This window comes from Radiomyces spectabilis (assembly GCF_025331425.1).
Source record: "Radiomyces spectabilis strain NRRL 2753 chromosome Unknown BYT42scaffold_4, whole genome shotgun sequence".
Taxonomy (NCBI): Eukaryota; Fungi; Mucoromycota; class Mucoromycetes; order Mucorales; family Radiomycetaceae; genus Radiomyces; species Radiomyces spectabilis.
Window position 1 is genome coordinate 2,063,868 of NW_026251929.1, and position 20,460 is coordinate 2,084,327.

The following is a 20,460-nucleotide window of genomic DNA, read 5'->3' on the forward strand; positions in this document are numbered from 1 at the left end:
TCCTGCAAATGCATTGAATGCACATAACGACTACTGCAAACGCTGGCAAGGTTGGTCAGTGCAAAGCTAAATGAGCCGAATGACCACAGTTTACGGAAAGAACTTTTTATCAGTGCAAAGTGACTGCATGCTACAGTTGCCAAAGACGCTCGTGTGAGATAAAGTTTTGCCAAAATATAGACTCTGAGCAGGTGATTCAATATGCAGTAGCTTCTCGTATGGCGTGGCAAACAAAAAAGCCATTGCGCCTCTTTTTGTGTTTTTCGCCACGTGTATGACAAAGGAGGTTCTTTGCAGGCTATCGTTCCGCTTTGAAGATACACGAATTTTCGATTAAACGATAATCGTTTTGTCAGCACGTAGATTAAGCAATTTCTAGTCGATAACGGTATTCCTTAATCACTGTTTATTTTTAGCCAAAAAATTCACCAACGGTGGCTTGATTATCGCAACAGGAACAAAGCGTAATCTGATTTCTTTTTATCCGTTACCAATGGATAATACTCTCCTTCCGCGTTGTGTTTTCTAAAGAGAGAGTGTGTTCAGCCGTTGATTCGCTTAAATAAATGGAGTACCTTTTTTACATGGATTGTTGTATGCCTATTAAGGTAATTGGGTGTGCCGTATCTCTTGAAAATCCTGTCATCGACCCCTTTTCGGACTTGGTGCCCTTGCATATTTCCAGTGATGGTTCTTAAATCTAACAAATAGCATTCTCCTTGAATAATACTTTTTTATTTTATTTTCTTTTGACTCTTTCCATCGACCGGGTTAATTCTTACTCTTTTGTTTTTTTTATATACGTACGATATTTCTTTTTATCTAATTATACGATGGTATCTACTTACACACCGCACCTGGACACCACTCAATTTTGTAACACAGACAATCTAATGCATCATCTTTGTAATACCAATCATTTCACGAAACAAGACGACCATGATCCTCGTATGATACTTGGGCGTAGTGTCGTTAGCGACGAACCTGAAACCATCACCACCATCGAACCATCATCTGCATCTTCTTCGGCCAAATCTTCCTTATATGATCATCCAGGATCCGAGGATGCTTCTTCTCTACATCAAGCCGCTTCTCAGGAGTCACTCCAGACACAACGATCAATAACAACTGCATCACCACATGATGTTTCTTCCCGTCTTCCACAAGAAAATACACGAATAGCACCCCAGGTAAAAGCAATTGAGAAAACAAAATCACATCAATTCGACGGGCCTGACAATTGGTGGATGGCTTTTTTGGGCATGTTAGGATTCAACGCATCTTTGCTTGGCACAAGTGGAATGTCAGAACAGTATTCTAGAAAAGGATCCGAAATCGATCTGCATGCAATCCAACGAGCTAAAAACCCACTTCTCAAAAGTACAGCAACTCATTAGCGATAACATCATCTTTTCCACAACCTGCAATGCCTACAACGATGAGAATGAACAAGAAATTGACTGGAGCTTCTGGGAAGCCGTCATTCAGGATTTTGATCGTGTGACGGACAAAATGTCACATTTATTATCAATCAAATTGCGTGCCGGCATTCCACGGCACGTTCGTGGTTTGATCTGGCAGATCATGTCCAAATCCGGTTCTCTGCATTTAGAAACGGTGTATGGCCAGCTGTGCCGTGAACGGTCACCTCACGAACGCATCATTTTGCGTGATCTGTCCCGCACGTTTCCTCACATTGATATGTTCAAGAAAGATAACGGCACCGGTCAAATGGCGATGCGACGGATCCTGGAAGCTTACAGTTTATACGATGCCAATGTCGGTTATTGCCAAGGATTGGCGTTCCTTGTGGGCCCCTTATTGATGAATGCAAGTAATACCGCCTTCAAATGGGACCAAAAAAAAAAGGTTCCTATATGAGATTCAACAAGCTGAACCCTGCTTTATAGATGCCGGAAACCCAGGCTTTTTGCGTGTTTGTTAGGTGAGCTGCTTGAAAAATGTCAACTGACAGATATTGATGTGTACTCATGGTGAAGAAACAAAATTGTAGATTAATGGAAACGTACGAAATGCGATCCATGTTCACACTCAATATGGAGGGATTGCACCTGCGATTATACCAATTTTCTTCATTGCTTTCTGAAATTTTGCCTGAAATAGCCGAGCACTTGGAACTGCATGCAGTGCATGCGGCGATCTACGCTTCGCAATGGTTTCTGACATTGTTTGCCTATGCATTCCCTATGGCGTTGGTCATGCGTATTTACGACATTGTGTTTGTTGAAGGAGCGGCAGAAACCATTATGCGAGTCGCCATTGCCATGATCAAACGATCCGCCGATAGAATATTGCAGGAAACTGAATTCGAAACCCTATTGGACTACATCACGTCGCGTCGACTGTGCGAACCGTATGTGGATGATTGGAGCCAGGTGGTCCACGATGCCATGGCCTTGTCCCCCATTATCACCCGAAAGAAGATGGTAGATTTGCAGACGCAGTACGAAGCCGAAGACTGTTACAAGGATGAGAAAACACGTCCTGGTCAAGCGTTAACCGGTCGGTTCGGATTCTGGCGACGACGCAGTATTAAAAAATCGAAGTCTTTCTATCGTACGAAATCCGTCTGCAGCAGTGATGACGGGTTTATGAGCAAACATAAACCGCGCACGAGTTTCAGCTCACTGCGCAGTTTTGCATCTGCAGCGGCGATTCCCAGCATGGCAGAACCCACGTCGCAGCCCACTTCGTTCCCATCGAACGATCCGGAAGTGCTACGACTTATGCATGCTCTGACCCTATCTGAAAAGAAACACCAGTCGCTTGTCAATGAATTGTTTGAACTCAAAATGGCCAAGCAAGATGTGGAAACCGAGCGGGACGCATTGAAAATGACCATCATTGAACTTGAGCGACATCATTATTCGACCACCACGCAGAGAACACGATCACCGGAAATATCCCTGCTGAAGCGTTCCAATACTGTAACTGAATATGGAAGGCGCATTTTCCATCAGTCATCACGATCCCTGAACGATATTCTACTCACGACCTCCACCACTTCTGGCTCGGTCATGGATGATACAGAAAGTATTGACAGTTCAAGGATAGACTTGTTTTCTAATATGAGTGATAAAACCTCCATCTCCACGCGCCAAGAAGAAGAGGACAATGCAATGCGGGCCGAGTTGGTTCGTGTCAAGGTTGAAAATTTCGAATTACAGCAACAGCGGGAAAAGATGACACAAGACTTGGACGATATGCAGTCGCGTTTGGATATGGTGAACGAGGGGCAAATGGCTCTGGTTGATCAATTGATTACGATCAAGTCCGATATGGATGATCTGCTGCAAGAGCGTAAACGCAAAGAGATGGAATGGGTCGAATTAACGGAGGAGAATAGTGCTCTCAAACAACAAGTCGAGGAAGCGAAAGCGAATCTTGCCCGTCACGAAATGGCCGAGGCATGGCAACAGCAGAACGTGTCCCACCGGCGGCAACGTCGACATAGCGCAGGGCACGCGCACTACATCTCACCCCAGAACAGTTACTTGGTGATGCGTATTCGCGAGCTGGAAAAGGATTTACTGGACACCAAGCAGAAGCTGGCGGAAGTCGAAAATGCACAATTACCACCGCTCGCACTTCATCATCCGCTCAGTCCCAAGAAGCGATCGCCAACGGCGCAAGGACGTCCGAACCATCGGAATTCAATGGATTCGACTGCACCGGGGCTTCAAAGAACATCCTCGCTGTATGGTCGTGTGTGGCACGCTCTTTCCCCTCGATACAGCAGCTTTGCAAGCAATAAACGTTCAAGTCTTGCATAGATTTCCCCCCTGTGTGGTTGATCTTACCAATATGTATAAAAAATGATTATATAAGCTTGTCCTCCAAGATTCACTGGAGTAATTTCATTGTTTGATTTTACGCTTCTTCAATTTTTTTTTGCATGTGATCTAAAAGAAGACCCTGTGTCTGTGTCTGAAAAAGAATAGGCTTCACGTAATCCTATTTTCTTCACCATGTCGTTACCACAGTCAAGATTGGCTGCTGTAAAAAACCACATCACTGCATCCTCCAATGCCTCTTCAAAGCCTTCACGAAAATCGGTAAATACATACCGTGAGCGGAGCGATTACAAGTATTTTGCGCCCGTTCAGACCAGGTACACAGAGATGATAAAGTCGGGTTCCGATGATGGTTATTAATGGCTGTCTTCAAGGTGGGCCGATAACGATCAGTATGGGCATGTTAATAATGCCATTTACTACGTTTACATGGATGCTGTGATCAACGCCTATCTCATCGAATATTGCAAGCTTTCGCCGACGGATGTCACGCAACCGCTCGGGCTAGTCGTGACCTCTCATGCCGATTTTTACAGCGCCGCTTCTTACCCGAGCATGCTACAAGCTGGTCTGGTGGTGACAAGAATTGGCAAATCAAGTATCACCTACCGTGTAGGTATTTTTGATGACGAACAAGCACAAGCTTGTGTTGTCGGAGGTTTCACGCATGTTGTTGTGGATCCGATGCATCGACGACCCGTTCAAGCGATACCCGAAGACATACTGAATGGTGTCCAAGCGATTCTATCTCCTGAAAATGTGCAGTAAAATGGATATACATATTTGTTTATGAAATGGAAGAAGAATGATTATCATTTACAGTCAATGCCAAAGATATATAAGAAAAGTAAATGGGGGTGATTAAGCAGCCTTGCTGGTCGTGATATTTCTAGCGTGGGATTGAAACGTGGATTAGAGGGGAGAGGGGCGGGAGATTTCTGATGTGAAAGCATTGCGAGGTATTTACTTTTGTTTTCGAGGCGCTTGGCCTTCTTCCTCATCGTCACTGCGGGTATCTTCCGGTTTCCGTCCTTGGATTACCTTCCAGAGGACCTTGAGGATCATGATAAACCAGTAGACCATGATGATATTCAACGCAGCAAACAAGGTCAAGTAAACCTTGTGCATCAAAGAATTCATGTATTTGCCATTGGCTGGATCCCACTTCATCTCGATATACAACGGAAGTTCAGCTAATACGCCCTTTGTATAAGTCTCATCATTTCTCGACCAATTTTTACTCGTGTGACCGCTGGTCGCTTACCTGCTATAGACCAAACAATGGCCGATAAGAAAAATTGGCGGGTGATTGGCCACGAGATGGCAAATGCGGCGAAAAGATAATCACAGAGGGTTGTAAAGTTTAGGTATTTTAGAATCTTGGCAAGCTGTCAAAAAAGAACCACGAGTTAGGTAAGCTTATCAGGCAAGAGGTTCCCAATTCAGACCATGCATCTCTTTGTTTCACTTACGGAAAGTAAGATATCGGCCACATCCATCGTACAAAGTACAGCATTTCCCACGCGAGTAAAATTGCCGCAATAACTTGATCCGATCAAAGCAATGGTTATAATATGATGGAGAAGCATAGGAAAATGATCCTTGCGTCGTTTTTCTACGTGCAACACATAAATCTGCTGGAAGTAGAACCCCAATTGCATCAGATAATAACTCTTCATCGCACCGGTAATGGGTATGTGAGGGTAATCAATCCAGTAATATTTGGTGTTGAACCAGTACGGACTGTTATACATGAGAACCTATTCCAACGTACATCAACGCCCGTCGTGAATAAAAAAATGAGGACCAAGCGTCATCCACTTTTTTGCTCTCACACACTACGACGACTTACCATGCCATAAACCCAAAATATGGAATAATAAGTGAACATAAACCCTTGCTCTTCCAAACGCTGCCTTTTTCCAGTGGATGATACATGATACGCAACGGCAACAGGCGAAAAGACATAACGCATAAGCGCGGCACGGAGAAAAACGAAAATAACGATCCACAAGATGACAAAGTACAAATCATTGATCCCTTTGGTGTAGGCGTTTGGGGCCACTTGGTAAGACAAGAATAGACATTTCGAAGCAAACGATGACCCGCACATGTAAGCCAGTAGTAACAAGCAACATACAGTGCCTGAGATTTCTGCAAAAACCCCCATATCTTTAGCAACGCATCACGGGCAATCCACTCACATTATTTTTTTGAGCATACCTAGTTCGAACTTTGCTACCAACGATCTTGACTGTGATTTACGCATACTAAGCGATGGATCATTTTGTATGGAAGGTTTTTCGTGCATACAGAGGAAAGAAAAAAAGAAAAACAAAAGAAAATCAAAATCAAAAAAAAGAGAGAAGAAAAAAAAACCGAGTGATAAAAAAATATCGAATCATCTGCTTCGCCTCAAAAATAAAAAAAAATAAAAAAGGTATTCGAAAAAGGGAAAATTTCCAAAGATTCTTTTTTCTTCAATTCGGGACTTCAAATTTTCATATAAGCTTTTGGCACCATTGTCTGCTCATCCACTGATGACCCTTTTTGCATCATGGCATCCTTTTCCTGACAATTTTGGGTTGTCAATGTGTACGCGCCTATCAGCTACTTTACATACTATCCGGTTAACAGTAGATTATCGTACAACATGTACGTATATAACTGTGGAGTGGCAGTTGAGTAACGCTTGGCGTTCTGGGTCGTGAATGAACCTTAGACCTCCTCTATTTTTAGAATGGGCAGAACTGAACATTTGGGCGATAGTTCCCAAAACCAAGGTGGGCTTTTTAGTGATAATATGGTGGGGATTTTAACAGACAGTGGGTTCATCATAAATGCACCGGCCCACTGAAACCGCGAACGAGCGTTAAGGGAAAGAAAAAAGACCACGCTCGTACGAAAGTTGCAACCTATTTAAAGCGATGCCGACGAACTTTTTATTTATGCAGAGCCCATCGGTAGACAATGAACAGAAGCTGAAGTCTTATTATCACCATAGTGAATGATGCGTACGCTTTAGCAACGAACCGAGATGGTGGTAGGCTTCTGCACAAACATATCTGCGCCTATTATGAAGATTTTTTTTTGTATTCCAAACTCAATTCCTCATTTGCACATCGATAAGCATTTTTATGAGATAAGCTTTCCAGCCGAAACTTTGTACACTCACTTTACAGTTTCAAGTATGTTATCGCTCTTGATTCGCTCACAGTAGATGATACGTGAGGATGATGCATGACAAAGATGGTATCTCTGGTTCCAGATTTCCAGCAAGCGAATAGTATCCCAAACCCAATAAAGCTATATAAAAAAAAAAAAATTCATCAATTGTCACAGTATGCGGAGCAGGTCTCTCTCAACGATAAAAGTCGGTCCATTGACTGAAGCCACCAGGAGATGCGGACTTTTGAATAAGTGGGCACTTGCACTGTCAACCAAAATTTCGGTTGCTTGGCAATCCAGTGTCTTAGCAAGACAAAAGAATGCCGTTGTTTCCAAACCAATGATATGCCGCATGGGTCACATTGACAATTTAGACTGGCATGAATCGGCGAAATCCCGATAGCTCGAACGGTCGCCAAAGCCTGGGGTTTCGGACCTCGAAACAAGACTGGCTTTTGAACAACTGTGTCATGTCGATCAAACCTGCTTTAAGAAATCAACACCAAATTGCTAATATATACGGTTATTCATTGCTGTAACTGCCAACACAATTGCCTAAATGCTGCTTTATGTGTTTAGCATATATAGTAACAGCTGCAAGGTTTTGTCACTGAAATTAAGCGATTCTGCATTAGGTCAAGCGGCATCCACTCAAATTTCACCGTGATATCCGACCCATTGGTTCCGATATTCTTCCAAATTTGGGAAATTGAGGGAATTTTAAGCTCCTCCTCCTCTTTTGTGGCAAGCCGTCAATGGCTTCCAAAAAAATCAAATAACTAGGGTCTCACAGAGCCACTTGACGTTTATGTTATTTTGATATCTTTTTTTAATTTTCAACCATGATACCAGATTCATGGCTCGCCAGAACCAGTATCTATACGATAGCCGTTCTGCAAACGGCGGTAGCACCTCTCTCGTTTGTCTACTTTATTTATAACATCGCAACAGAATCCATGCTGTTCAAAGATCACCCTACTCTCAACACCTATATGCACTATTGGCTAGGAGCCGAACTCGTATTTTATGTATTCTTTTATATCACGCGTAATCGTATGCAACGATGTTTACCGAGTGTGACGCCGTCGCCTAAAGAACGAAGAGAACTGTTCAAGGTTTGCCTGGCGAATGTGGTGGATGCCAAAGAATGGCTGCGAGGTTGGTTCATGCAAGGCAACAATGCCAGTTGCCATCCGTCATTTTGCGAGATTTATCGCGAAAATGTCGCTGAATGGTGAGTCTGACTAAAATAAATGAAGTGGGATCGTCTACTTATCTTTTAAAAATGCAGGTTGGCGTGGGCTTTCTTCTCAGCTCCCTTGGAAGATGTCCTGGAAGACGACAGTTTGCGTTCAGAGCTCGATTGGATGATTAATAGGTTCGAGTCCATGTACGACGTGGTTTTTGCACCTGGTTACAATGACGACATCTCAACTTTCCGAATTAATTTGGATCCGATCAATGCGCACCACCGTCCACTCGTTTTTTATGTTTTAGTCATTGGATTATCCTGGGTGTTTGGATTAGTACTTCAGTGTTGGGGATTCAAGAGCTACGGCCCTGAAACTCGTTCCACTATCTGGAACCTGATTGAACTGCAGCAACCTTATACGAGCCATAAACGAACCGAACGCATCTCGTACTGGTTCCGTGATGGTAACCGAGATCTCAAACCCATTATTTTTATTCATGGTATTGGGGCAGGACTCATGTGCTATGGAAGGTTTTTGCGTATGCTTATGTCACTGGATGCCCCGATTTTCTGCATCGAACTGTCGTTTGTGGCGATGCGATGTGTGGAGGATGTACCTACCATGCAGGAGACGATCCGTGATTTTGAAAAGATGCTGCAGCATCACGGTTTTGAAAACGCTATTTTCGTATCCCATTCGTTGGGCACCGCCGTCACCGCATGGACGCTGAAATACCTGAGGGAACGGGTCGCAGGCGTGGTTTTCATTGACCCCATTTGCTTCATGCTGCACTACAAGGATCTGTAAGTTGGGGAAATGGGAGGAAACACGTCTTTATCCAATGTGTCTAACTAACTTCATGGCCGTGATGATAGATGTGTTAATTTTGTGTATCGAATTCCCACCACTGCAAGTCAGGTAAGCATAACCCAAATCATTAGTGCAGAAACAATGAAGCTCAATCGGTTCCGTTTTTTTTCTTCTTGTGTTTCTAGTCCATCATTAAATATTTTGCTTCGACTGAACTGTATATATCGTACTATATTTCCCGGCATTTCCATTGGTTTCAAACGGCTCTCTTTCTCGCTCCAGAGGACACGGCCAAAAGTCCCATCACCATACACATGCCCGAGCGAACGACTGTGTTCTTGTCCGAGAAAGATAACATCATTGACTCTTCCCGTGTGGCGGCCTATCTTCAAGAACATCAGATCAAAATGACTCTGATGGAAAATCTGGATCATGCTTCGTTCTTGATTAATGCAGGATGGGAACGACGCATTGTAGAAACAGTGGGGGAATATGTTCGTTCCAATGCAAACTAATCCATTAATATTGTAATAACTTTTATATCATCCATACCCCTTAGAATATAATACTGTCACTTTTTGGTAATAAATTTCCTAATCACGATAACACGCCATCAACATGATGATTACAAATTTATGAGTTTTCCGTTTGATAAATGAAATGCAATAGCGTCAAAATGTTTTGGGGGTAACCCTTGGGAACACATCAACTAAGAGACAATCTGTTTTTTAAAATGTCTCTTATAGCCTCCACAAAGAGAACGTATGGGGGAGGGGATACGGAGCAGACTACTAGACACCGATTCGCTGCGCCAGTCGTTCATATTGTTCACCTGCTATCTTTCTTTGACGCCATACCAGGATTAACAGAGACAAGATAGCAATGGTAACATTGATAGTCTAATGATCAGAAGAGGTTGACGATTGTGATAATAACAGCAAAAGTGGATAAGAACTCCTTCTTACCTCGAACCGTATAAATCGCCACCGTTCAAGGCGCTTGACACGGCGGCAACCTTGGAATGACGGTAGCAGAATGGCGTCAGAGTCAAAGTCCTCTGGCTGATGCTCTTTATCGTTTAACGTAGGATCGTCCCATTCACATCGTACTGGTTCTTTGTTTCCATATTCCATGCAATAAGGAACGGTTTTCTAAGGGAAATTGGTAAGAGAATGCTGTAGGAAGTTCCCAGGTTGAGCTTCATACTTTTTCGATGGGTGTGCACACATCACATTCGCCGATGGGAGTACAGGTATAAGTGGATTTTTCAATGTCCTCATGGGATTGCGTGTAGTTGCCCAGAGACACTGGCGGAGTGGCTACTGTGTCGTCTTCAAAAGGTGGAGCTCGTTTGATGTGTGCAAAGATTTCAATGGGAAATATGGAGCACAACCTATGATGACCATTAGCCAACGGAAGTGAATATTATACAAAAGTAGGGGATGTTACAGGAATAAACAGGCCCAAAAGGGTATCCTCATTGCAATGGAATGTGTGTCAAGTGAGAGTGAACAAGGTGCTGCAGTGCGCTCGAAAGCCTGTCACAGAGGTGGCATTTTTTCTGACACAGACCGTCATGCGCACCTACAAAAAAGCCCACACAAGGACAACGGGTTGGCAACCACACTTCTTTTAGAATAACGGTCTGTTTGGCTGAAAGTGGAGGATCCATAGACCTATTATTGCAGGTCTGGCTACGATACTTTGTCATCTGCAGCTATTGTTTCCTGCTTTTTGCCACGAACTTTATTTCGAAATTGCGGATGGAATCGTCTCTGAATTTTTACGCTGCGGCATTTGATATCATTTGTGCAATATCATATGTGCCTTTTTTTTTTTTTTTTATCTTGATAATAATCTAGTGCTTCGTTCAATCCTCTGCCATTCTAAGTAGTTCAACCATTGGTTCTCACACAGATAAACTTCAGAAACGTTCATGTTGGAGTCCGACATTGACTAAATTTGGAAAACACGTCACATGACGTCTTCCCTCCGAGAAAAAGGCGATTACCTTGAGAAGGCCCAAAAGTTTATTTCATACAAAGCCTCGGATCCATAATGCAACGGAAATCCTTGTGGGGTTCTTACAAATCGCTCTCGCCTCGTACACGAATGTACCTCGGTATTGGTAATTCTTTCAAGTGATTGGCCTGGCAATGCATATACTAAATTCCCAGCGCGAAACTAGGCGGTATGGCATTTGCTACTGCTGGCATGCTGCTTTCTGACTATCTCGAAGAAAAGCGACCAGCCACTGAACTTGAAAAGGAAGAACTTGAGATCATGTCTCCCATAGTTGTCGTGGATCACGTCGATCATTCCAAACGATGAGCGCTCATTTCTCAATCACCAACACGTCTTAAACCATACTTGTCAATGCACACCAATACCTAATGTCGCTGCGATCTTGCACAGGGATCTTATTTATCAATAGGCTTTCAATACATGTGTAAAATTAACGAGCAAATCGTCATAACTACCAGTGACGAAACTGCGTCCATTTTCGATTCCATGCATTTTGTTTTCTTGGGAATTGTCACTATCACTATTCTTCATACGTTATGAATGCGTCTATGATTTATTGGCTATTTCTGCATGTCAAACGCAGTGAATGAAGGAGGTGCAAAATGCAAGAAACGGGTATCATAGAGTATGAGATATTCGGTCCAGCAAATGGGTGATGCGCCGAGCAAGAGCAGCAGGATTGTATGGGAACCCTCCAGCCTCCAGCACATGAAGTAACCGTTCAAATACATGATAGATCAAATCCACACCGTCATCACCCAGCATTTCACAGCTTTCCATAAATTCTGGGAGATGATGATCAACATATCTGAGGTACGCAATTAAAAAAGCAAGAAACTCCGTTTCGTTCGATATGAGGAAATCCACCAGGATCTCGTGGTCGGTGCCGGTTCGGTAAAGAAAGTAGATGAACAAAGTGTGTGGCGTGATCTCCAATTGCTGTAGCATTTGCTGCATAAACCGGGGCTCATCGTGCGCTGTGAATCGTTCATAAATAGCCAAAATTTGCATTTGTAAATCAACGGCATCGTCATCATTGTTTCCGCATAAATCAAAAATCCATTCGAGCAATACCATAGGATCATTCACATCTACTCAAAAATGTTATTCCAAGCGTCGAAAACAAGCAATCCTTCATATTTACCTTGAGCGTTTTGGAGAATGTGATGAAATTCTTGCCACAGCTTTGGATTGTCGTCGTATCGCATTACTATTGTCTGACAGCTGGCAATCACCATTTGTAGGACAGACTTTAGACATTCGCGATCAACGACGATGTTCACATTCAAATCTTGATAAAAGAATTCGGTACGATCCGATTCTCGAAAAAGTTCCATCGTTGATTCGGTCAAGTGTTGACGTACAGAATTAATATATGTATGCAGCATGGTCACAAGTTCCGATACCTAGCGTGTTGACTTGCCATCAGTTTAGTAGATTTACTGATGCGCAGACTGCACTCACCATGATCGGTGTCGGACATGCCTGTAATAAGCGTTTCGACAATTCCATTGATTTACGGACAGCCGTGATGTGAGAGGCTTGCCAATACTTGCCTATCTAAATAAAACAACGTCTCAATGAGATAACGCCAAGTCTTGATGTCTACTGTCTCTGTGTACCTGGCCGTAATGTGAGGTCAAGCTTGATATCACGGCGTCACAGCAAACAGATTGACCGCTTAGTGAATCTAATGTCTTGACAACATCTATCATGCAAACCAAAAAAGGTATAATGTAGAGCTACGAGATTCAACATTAAATCATAAACGGCCAATAAAAGATGGGGCATGATAAGGTAGCTTACGGTATTCTGGGTCTGCAAGCTGCGGTGGATCCAGTCATCCAACTGTGGATGCGCATTCATCGCTTGTAAAAGCAATCGACCTGGATGATCTTCAACAAACGGGGCTTGATTGTGGCGCAACTGTTTCAGTAAGGTATGAAACACATCGAGATACACAGCATTGATGTCTAAGTCTGCCAGCGACGCAACGCGAGCCAAAGCGCGGGTGATCCAATCGCGTTTGACTTTCACCAAGGCAACCTTTCACTCACTTAATAACAAGTTGAAAACATACAGTATAGTCTTAATTACTTTCACTCACAGGATCGAGTGTTAAAAGAAGCACAAATAGTTCCTTTAACTTGTAAACAGCAAAGGGATCCTTAACTTGCAAGTCGGCATGCTACGAGATGGTATTTATATTATGTTATAGATTTAATAGAAAGTAACTGAACAATTGACATTTTACCCACTGATCATCTTGCAGCAATTTCAACTGAAGAGCTGACGAAACAGAGGAATGATGAGAGAGAACGTCAATATCACTCAACAGTCTGTGGACGCATGACATTCAGAAAGCAAGACGGAAAAGGAAAAGAGAGGGAGCTGGAAACCAGTCACAGGGCACATGTTCGTCATCAGGGTGTTCTGAAAAAAATATGAGAAAAAAAAAAGCTTCATTCAATTGGAAGAGATTCGCCCTATCACATTCTTTCAATCGTTAAGAACGACTTCATTGGCTCAGTTCCCTATTTGCCCTGATAGCCCTAAACATCCAAAGGTGAGTCCCAAAAGAAGATACTACTTTTTTTCTACTTTCTGCTTACGCTCTGCTTCTTTCTTTTTTTTTTTTTATTCTTGTCGTCATGTTGACAATGAGCAGACAGTACCATGGACCGACACCATTCACCTTACACCGCTTCTAGTGCTGGGTTATCCGCCACTTCTTCGTCGGCAACGGCGGAAGTAAGCGTACTTTAAGAACCAATAGAAAGTAAGAGTAGTTGCTCACACAACCTGCACTTAGGACGCTGCGCATTCGTACGAAGCGAATCGCCTCAATTACCCTTCTGGTCATGTCTCTCTGGTAGGACCACTGAGATAATTTTTTTTTATTATTCGTCCTGTTTTCAGGATTTTTTATTTTCGAGAATACCTTTTTTTGTTCATTCACGATAACGTGTTGTAGCCTGCAGCTGCAGCGATGATTGCCGCACAACAAGCCATCTATCCTCCTCAGGGTCAGTCGTCACCGGCGATGCATCCACCCGCGGCCGTGGCTCCAACGACTGCGCCTGAAGAAGAGCCTCTGTATGTCAATGCAAAGCAGTATCACCGTATCCTGAAGCGCAGAGCAGCACGTTTCAGACTGGAAGAAATGAACAAACTTGCCAAAGCTCGTAAACCTTATCTACACGAAAGCAGACATAAACACGCCATGCGACGCCCACGCGGCCCCGGTGGACGCTTTTTAAGTAAGTTCATCGCAGATCAAAAAATCTTGGAGTTCCGAGTTTTTTTTTTTCTGATGGTTCTCTTTCTTGTGCTTTGCAGCGGCCGCCGAAATCGCTGAGTTGGAAAAGAGCGGCAAACTGCCAAGTTCTGGCAATAAAGCAGACGACAACAATGACATCAAACAATCCATCAAGCGAGGAGACAACGACAAACAACAATCATCTCAACAACCGTCTCCACATCAATAAATTTCAGCAGCAGTATTAATATCGATGACAACTCAAAAGCTAGGCTGACAGGGTTGTGTCATGATATACACAATCATATTCTCTCTCGCTTTGTTTTCCCGTCATACAAACGAGAAAACAAAAACAAAAAAACAAAAAAATCCTGATTCTTATTACTTTGCTGCCCAAGCAACTTTGCGTTCCTGTTTACCTTCACTTCCTATTCCATTATTTGTTCTTATCCCCCAACCCCCCAATATCGATAAGCATATCATGTTTTCCAAAAATTAAAAACGATATCATTTCTTATAGTTTCAACAAATATTTTGATGGACTTTTTCTATATCTAAAGGGTATCATGCCTGATAAACAGTAAAAAAAAAGTTGGATTCCTTTCGCCCCTTTTTCAGCTGCGACGTGCTTTCTCGTCAGTTTCCGCAAAATTCAGTAACGGTTTCATTTGCCTTTCCAATAATGTGCGTGTATGCGATTGTTCCGGGGTATCATCCAGGCGTAACAAGGTCTTATTCGCCGACATGGTCGATGTACTTGAGGATGCAGTCATGGAAGTCGCACTGGAGGGGGTGGCAGTGGAAGGTAGAGGAACGTCGTGATGTCGCGCACGGTCACGGTCCTTGTTGGTAGGTTTCCGCCGTAAAGACATGTGACGACGATGCTCGCCAGCCGGTTCCATCCCGGACGAAGAAGATCCGTGATCTCGATGATGATATTCGCGGGTACTCTTTGAACGAGAAATTTTGAAGCCATTGGGAACCGGAGCGGCCGTGGAAGCACTATTCTTTTCCAGCAAGGACCCTTTGCTGAACTTGACTTTATCGTCGATATTGATTAACGTTGGACCGTGGTGGCTATTGTCCTCTGCTTGTCGGTAATGGGTGTGAGTGTGGGCTGACTCGAGATCTTCTTTGGCTAATAAAGATCCTTTGGCAAAAGGAACGGGCTCAGAACAATCGATCAGAGGTCCTTCGCTGGTCTCGGAATCCTTGCCTCGCAGCGTACCACTGCGCGATAAACCTCGAATGGTACCGCTTCGGACAGGTCGTTTATCGTCGTCTCGACGGATGGTGTCGCTGCGATGATGACTGCTATTGGTTCCTGAATTTAAGGGATAATTTCGACCAAGTTCTTCTGCGACTGATCCGGATGCGTTAAAATCGCGTGTCGATTTTTTGCGTCGTAAGGACATGGATTTCATCAACGGTGCCACGGTTTCATCGCCACTGTGTTCACTGCGATGTTCACGATTCGAATTACCCCATCGACTTCGCTTGGCATCATCTGATGCACCTTGCGTTGCCGGTGCACCATAGATAGGAGCCAAGGGGTTCATCACGCGACGGGGATGATACTGGTAATGGATAGCACTCTACAAGGAGAATCATGATGATTAGCAACAGAAATCAAGTCGAAAATTCCTTATTTACAAGCCAAAAACAAACAAAAAAAATTACTTTGGCAGCTCGGATGCTGAGAACCCATTCTTTCATCGCTTCCTGATCATCCACTGCCAGTAAACGTAAATAGTCATGTTCTCTTTCAAACATGCTGAATTTTTCTTGTGCTCTTAATGCAAATACAAAAGGTGCAGGCGCAGCATGAAGAGGTTGCAACAGCGTGTATACATCGAATGTTGCCAAATAACACAAAATTGCCGATGATGAACCCTAAATTGTCATCGATGACGTGAGGATCCTGTTATGCAGCTATCGACTTGTTGAATAGATTTGTACCTTGTTATCCTTGGCGTGATAGATGGCGTTATCCTTGATAAAACAGAACCGCTTCTGCCATTTTCCCTTCTTGTACTCGATGTAAACCCATCCATGTGCAGCTGATGTACGCTTGTGTAGAATGGCCTGTTGTATGTTGCATTAGATTTTTTCTGCCCAAAGATGCATATGCAGCTCTTCCTTGTTTTTTCGTTACCTCGGCGGTGAGAGAAGTATGGTAAGCGTACTTTTTCACCAACAATGCATTGGCCGCATCGGATTCCCATGCTGAAATAACGTCGAGCACTATTTCCCATGACCTGATAGGTCGCTCTGGAGGAAGAAAGGTGTGATTTTTTTTGTTAACAGCAAGACCACACGTAAAAACTATATTCCATGCTTACCGACACCGTGGCTGTTGGCAATTTCAAAGAGTGTCCACTCATCGCTCGCGTCAATGAGAGCTTTCTTCTTGAGATACTGGATGACCATGGCCGCTGTCAGAAGATTGGTCAATTGAACGGTTTTGTGGTTTTTGGCATCGTCGATATAAATGCGTATAGTGATGGTTTGCACTGCTATTCTCGGTAAAGGTTCAGACCGGGCAGTTTCTATGGCTGACATCTGTAATAGCTCATCATGAGTAAACTTATTTTGCATAGATTTTGGCCATGAATGAATAGAAAATCAGAAAAAAAAGGGGGCAGCATGGTGCCACCTAGAGGTTTACCTCCGCTTCTTTGATCGAGGTGTCTGACTTTTGATTAAGCTCTTCTGTGACACCTGATTCAGCTTCCAGAACAGCCCAAGCACGCTGCATGGCGGCACGAAGGTCGTCGTCGGTATCTTGGGATGGTGCCACAGGGGTCGGCTCATCCGGAATATCTGGTTTGATCGATCTAACGTTGACACTTGGACTACGCACTAATCCACCTCCACTGTGGTCAGTCATGGTGGTTGGTAAATGGCTTTTTTTGCTTGCCATTCTATCCATCTGCATTTTCATCGGTCGCTGAAGATCGGCAATGCAAATATCATCGTCGCTTGATTCGGTGTCATCCGCCAGGTGTTGTTGAGCCGGGCGTTGTGTTCGAGGATCCGGTTCACCATCGGAAGAGATGTCGGATGAGTAGATGTTGGCTGGGTCGTGAACTGAATATGATGTGTCGTGCCTGGGCACAGAATGCTGAAACTTTGAGGATGAAGGATGAGCTCCATCTACAGCCTGACGAGTGGAATGGTTGACTCGCGATGATGCAAGATTAGGATAAGGTTGAGTATGAATAGCTGTGGGATTTTCCACTGTCTATGGTCGAAACAAGACGGGAACAAGCGTAAAAAGGAGATTTAGCATATTGTGCTGTATGTCGTATCAGTGAAGGGATGGACTTTTTGCCCAGGTAAAGACGGGAACTGGTTTGTCAACCAGGTCCATCTGGATCGCTTACCAAGGAGAAATCATGCACTTGCTTTTCGAGGTCGCGAAGAATATGATCCAGATCACCGGACATGATTCGGTCAAAAAGAGATAGAGAGAGCGAAAGAGAGAGAGAACAGAGAAAGAGAGAGAACACGTGCAAATCGTTAATTTCGAGGATCTGCTCTTCCTTGGAAACCCCGCTGAAGCAACCACTCGCCTGTAGAAATTTGGCACGCCTTTCATGTTTCTCAGCCAGAATTCCAGGAGCTTCAAAAAAAATTCAGCTTGCCAACCATTGGGTAGGACGAACAACCCAAAAACATCACCCTATCCGTCTTGACAGCCTGCTTAATAGTTACGACCCTGATGCTGCCACTGCTTCCGGAAAAGGAGACCATTCCATGCCATGATACCGTACTTCCACTCCAGCCTATTCCACATTTAACTAGATCATGAAATATATCGTCTTACACCCCCATTCATTTTCTATTTATATGTGATATAAGATTTAGATGAGCTGCCCTGTCAACTAATGTTTTAGACTCTACAAGTTGGCACCACTCAGGAAACCTTATTTAGTTGGCAGGAAGAACTCGGATCACTCAATATATTATATTCCCCTTCTTCACAGTTACTCCAAAGGCATTCATCTGCTACGGTCACTGTTCGTCAGGAGCCCAAAAGATATAGATCGTAACTTCAAGCCGATGCCGATGCCGATGCCGATGCCGATACCGATGCCCCTGTAGCCAGTTTCTTGCAACTAAAGGCAGACGCAATAAGCGGACATTGGCATAGTTGCATTATACTTGCAAATCGCATATCTTACTGAGGCAGTTCTCCATGACCTTTTGTCTTGCTACTGTATTCACCAATGTGGCATGCTCCTTTGCCCTGGGGTGATGACTGCCATTAATAACTGAGATTATCTGTGCCATAGTTCCACAGAGACAGAGAAATGCGCGAGTTTTTGACACAGTTTCTCTAGTATTTTCCACATATTCGGACAAGTTATCATTTTATTATCGTTATCCAAAGTCTGTGCCAGCGAGCAATGCAAAACTCGCCTTATTGTGCTGTGATCGATCATAAACGATTGCGGGTTTTCCGTTGATCTTACAAGGAGTTTATTGTATTGCAATAGGAAAACGATCGCAAGAACTTCTATCCGGCACTCTTAGCAGACCAAGAGAAAGAGACCCATTAACAGAACTATGAAGAAGTACCACGGTTTTTTTAAGCCACGTTTTATCATCGGGAAAGAAAATAAATGATGAGCCTACCTTCCAGTGGTTACCACATGTTACGCACGTGACAAAGGTTGTCATCGGTTCATCGGCACTTCGTGTTTGCATCTGGAAATAAGTACATCGTCTCTTTTTGCACTTTCCACAAATGAACATATCGGTTTCAGCTTGAGCCGAACCAGCGCCTCGAGCCTTGAATAGTGCTTCCTCTGCGAGTTTACGATCGCGTGCCTTCGCTTCCTCAGATGCCATATCCTGATATTGTGTCACATACAATGAATAACCACATTCTGTCAAACGAAAACTACATCGTTTTCAATAAAAAAAATTACTTTACCTCGACACTCATTGTACACAGTTTATCCACGGGTAGCTCTCCGCTAACGACACTCTCTCGCAGAGTAGGATTACTCTTGCTCTTCAAGTTCAATGCCAACGATCGGATTTTGCTCTTGTAACCTTCACTGATGAATTCATATTCTCCAAACACTGCCTTTTCAATCGCCATGGCTCTCTTTAACAGAAGCTCCGAATCTAATGCATAGATATCCATGAATAAAAGAAATTGCGTGTCACAGACTGAATGACTTTCGATAAGCTTACCGGCGTAGCTGCCAAGCGCTACTGCTGCATATAACAGTTCAATGGTTTTATCTCGCGGTGTACTTCCTGTGGTTTTGAAGGTCACTTCATCGGTCTTGACGGTTCGAGGCGGACCTGTCTCTGACGGTGTTTTCGGTGAGGAGGCAGTGGATGATGGATGTGATGCTCTTGATCCAGGTGTATCCGGTTGTGCTGTGATTTAAGAAGCCACTAGATTAGTAACAAGATTCGCATACACGGATGGAGGTGGGGTTGGGGTGGGGTTACTAACTTACAGCCAGTAGATGTGTTGATCTTTTTCACGGGGGACGGTGCAGGCGCTTTGGACTCCAGAATCACATCGTCCTTCCATTTTCGAACGATTTCTTTTGCCTTTTGCGAGACGGCTGTATTGGCGTTACTTCTTAATTTACCCATAATTTTCCCAATGTCGGTTTTCTTTATATAATATCAATTCATTATGAGCTACTGGATATAAATTCTACAATGTAAAAGCGCTGTATCATCTCACCCGTAATAATTCTTGAGAAGCCTTGATTTTAATTAGACGTCCCATGATATCCATCATAGCCTATGCTCATTATCAGTTATAGTTGCAAGAATAAGGTCGATCTTGAACCATGAAAAGAAAAAAAACTTTCGTAAGCAGCGAATGCGAATGGGTGATTGCATTTGTATTCACTGCTTGTTGATTTTTTCTTCTTGCCACGCGATCAAGAATCCATGCCACGAAAAGTGATAATCGACGACGCACCTGCGTGTTGTTGGTTTCATTGGCTTTCTGCAATGCACGCTTTGCTTTGAGGATCTCGTCTTCGCTGCCCATGTTGATCTAATGAGGGTAACAATAGAACAAAGTGGATACGAAAAAAGAGGTTACATATTTTTTCCAACCACGCCCAAAAAATTGAAGGGGATCTTCCCATTCGCAGTCCTCGCGGACGTCGAAATAGCAAAAGTCGGCCAAGCGTTCGAACGACTC

General features: G+C 43.6%; 12 protein-coding genes across 12 annotated transcripts; 5 read left to right on the top strand and 7 right to left on the bottom strand.

Annotated features, from left to right (window-relative positions):
- Positions 1-731: 731 nt before the first annotated feature.
- On the top strand, positions 732-3,794 carry BYT42DRAFT_643668 (rab-GTPase-TBC domain-containing protein; the record flags this gene model as incomplete). Its single annotated transcript, XM_051572614.1, has 4 exons — positions 732-1,190; positions 1,270-1,830; positions 1,911-1,945; positions 2,015-3,794. The coding sequence occupies exons 1-4, from the start codon at positions 834-836 to the stop codon at positions 3,792-3,794; spliced, it is 2,733 nt and encodes a 910-aa protein (XP_051425620.1). The 5' UTR covers positions 732-833.
- A 27-nt stretch (positions 3,795-3,821) lies between these two features.
- On the top strand, positions 3,822-4,617 carry BYT42DRAFT_564124 (HotDog domain-containing protein). The gene is made up of 2 exons (XM_051567691.1): positions 3,822-4,132; positions 4,190-4,617. Exons 1-2 carry the CDS (start codon positions 3,990-3,992, stop codon positions 4,581-4,583), a joined length of 537 nt encoding a protein of 178 aa, XP_051425621.1. The 5' UTR covers positions 3,822-3,989; the 3' UTR covers positions 4,584-4,617.
- On the bottom strand, positions 4,618-6,208 carry BYT42DRAFT_564128 (longevity assurance proteins LAG1/LAC1). Its single transcript, XM_051567692.1, has 4 exons — positions 5,668-6,208; positions 5,288-5,575; positions 5,080-5,203; positions 4,618-5,008 (listed from the first exon to the last, which is right to left on the bottom strand). Exons 1-4 carry the CDS (start codon positions 5,983-5,985, stop codon positions 4,779-4,781), a joined length of 960 nt encoding a protein of 319 aa, XP_051425622.1. The 5' UTR covers positions 5,986-6,208; the 3' UTR covers positions 4,618-4,778.
- Positions 6,209-7,633: 1,425 nt separating this feature from the next.
- Positions 7,634-9,593, top strand: BYT42DRAFT_564135 (Alpha/Beta hydrolase protein). Its single transcript, XM_051567693.1, has 4 exons — positions 7,634-8,217; positions 8,275-8,979; positions 9,052-9,094; positions 9,172-9,593. The coding sequence occupies exons 1-4, from the start codon at positions 7,826-7,828 to the stop codon at positions 9,499-9,501; spliced, it is 1,470 nt and encodes a 489-aa protein (XP_051425623.1). The 5' UTR covers positions 7,634-7,825; the 3' UTR covers positions 9,502-9,593.
- A 184-nt stretch (positions 9,594-9,777) lies between these two features.
- BYT42DRAFT_612601 (uncharacterized protein) lies at positions 9,778-10,467 on the bottom strand (the record flags this gene model as incomplete). The annotated part of the gene is made up of 4 exons (XM_051571649.1): positions 9,778-9,885; positions 9,952-10,137; positions 10,193-10,379; positions 10,436-10,467. 4 exons carry the CDS (start codon positions 10,465-10,467, stop codon positions 9,778-9,780), a joined length of 513 nt encoding a protein of 170 aa, XP_051425624.1.
- Positions 10,468-10,940: 473 nt separating this feature from the next.
- BYT42DRAFT_643673 (uncharacterized protein) lies at positions 10,941-11,317 on the top strand (the record flags this gene model as incomplete). The annotated part of the gene is made up of 2 exons (XM_051572615.1): positions 10,941-11,114; positions 11,175-11,317. The coding sequence occupies exons 1-2, from the start codon at positions 11,045-11,047 to the stop codon at positions 11,315-11,317; spliced, it is 213 nt and encodes a 70-aa protein (XP_051425625.1). The 5' UTR covers positions 10,941-11,044.
- A 312-nt stretch (positions 11,318-11,629) lies between these two features.
- BYT42DRAFT_612603 (uncharacterized protein) lies at positions 11,630-13,367 on the bottom strand (the record flags this gene model as incomplete). Its single annotated transcript, XM_051571650.1, has 7 exons — positions 11,630-12,102; positions 12,156-12,417; positions 12,476-12,571; positions 12,634-12,753; positions 12,818-13,041; positions 13,109-13,199; positions 13,266-13,367. The coding sequence occupies 7 exons, from the start codon at positions 13,365-13,367 to the stop codon at positions 11,630-11,632; spliced, it is 1,368 nt and encodes a 455-aa protein (XP_051425626.1).
- A 209-nt stretch (positions 13,368-13,576) lies between these two features.
- On the top strand, positions 13,577-14,692 carry BYT42DRAFT_279984 (CCAAT-binding transcription factor (CBF-B/NF-YA) subunit B-domain-containing protein). Its single transcript, XM_051562834.1, has 5 exons — position 13,577; positions 13,723-13,762; positions 13,824-13,883; positions 13,986-14,271; positions 14,351-14,692. The coding sequence occupies exons 4-5, from the start codon at positions 14,001-14,003 to the stop codon at positions 14,497-14,499; spliced, it is 420 nt and encodes a 139-aa protein (XP_051425627.1). The 5' UTR covers position 13,577; positions 13,723-13,762; positions 13,824-13,883; positions 13,986-14,000; the 3' UTR covers positions 14,500-14,692.
- Positions 14,627-15,936, bottom strand: BYT42DRAFT_280242 (uncharacterized protein). The gene has a single exon (XM_051562836.1). The coding sequence runs from the start codon at positions 15,827-15,829 to the stop codon at positions 14,885-14,887; it is 945 nt and encodes a 314-aa protein (XP_051425628.1). The 5' UTR covers positions 15,830-15,936; the 3' UTR covers positions 14,627-14,884.
- On the bottom strand, positions 15,900-16,832 carry BYT42DRAFT_493944 (uncharacterized protein; the record flags this gene model as incomplete). The annotated part of the gene is made up of 4 exons (XM_051564262.1): positions 15,900-16,163; positions 16,230-16,355; positions 16,465-16,541; positions 16,613-16,832. The coding sequence occupies 4 exons, from the start codon at positions 16,830-16,832 to the stop codon at positions 15,900-15,902; spliced, it is 687 nt and encodes a 228-aa protein (XP_051425629.1).
- BYT42DRAFT_280010 (uncharacterized protein) lies at positions 16,762-18,003 on the bottom strand. The gene is made up of 2 exons (XM_051562835.1): positions 17,657-18,003; positions 16,762-17,514 (listed from the first exon to the last, which is right to left on the bottom strand). Exons 1-2 carry the CDS (start codon positions 17,717-17,719, stop codon positions 16,927-16,929), a joined length of 651 nt encoding a protein of 216 aa, XP_051425630.1. The 5' UTR covers positions 17,720-18,003; the 3' UTR covers positions 16,762-16,926.
- A 752-nt stretch (positions 18,004-18,755) lies between these two features.
- Positions 18,756-20,304, bottom strand: BYT42DRAFT_493182 (transcription factor S-II, central domain-containing protein; the record flags this gene model as incomplete). Its single annotated transcript, XM_051564197.1, has 6 exons — positions 18,756-19,130; positions 19,213-19,409; positions 19,479-19,645; positions 19,750-19,916; positions 19,990-20,049; positions 20,233-20,304. The coding sequence occupies 6 exons, from the start codon at positions 20,302-20,304 to the stop codon at positions 18,756-18,758; spliced, it is 1,038 nt and encodes a 345-aa protein (XP_051425631.1).
- Positions 20,305-20,460: the final 156 nt, after the last annotated feature.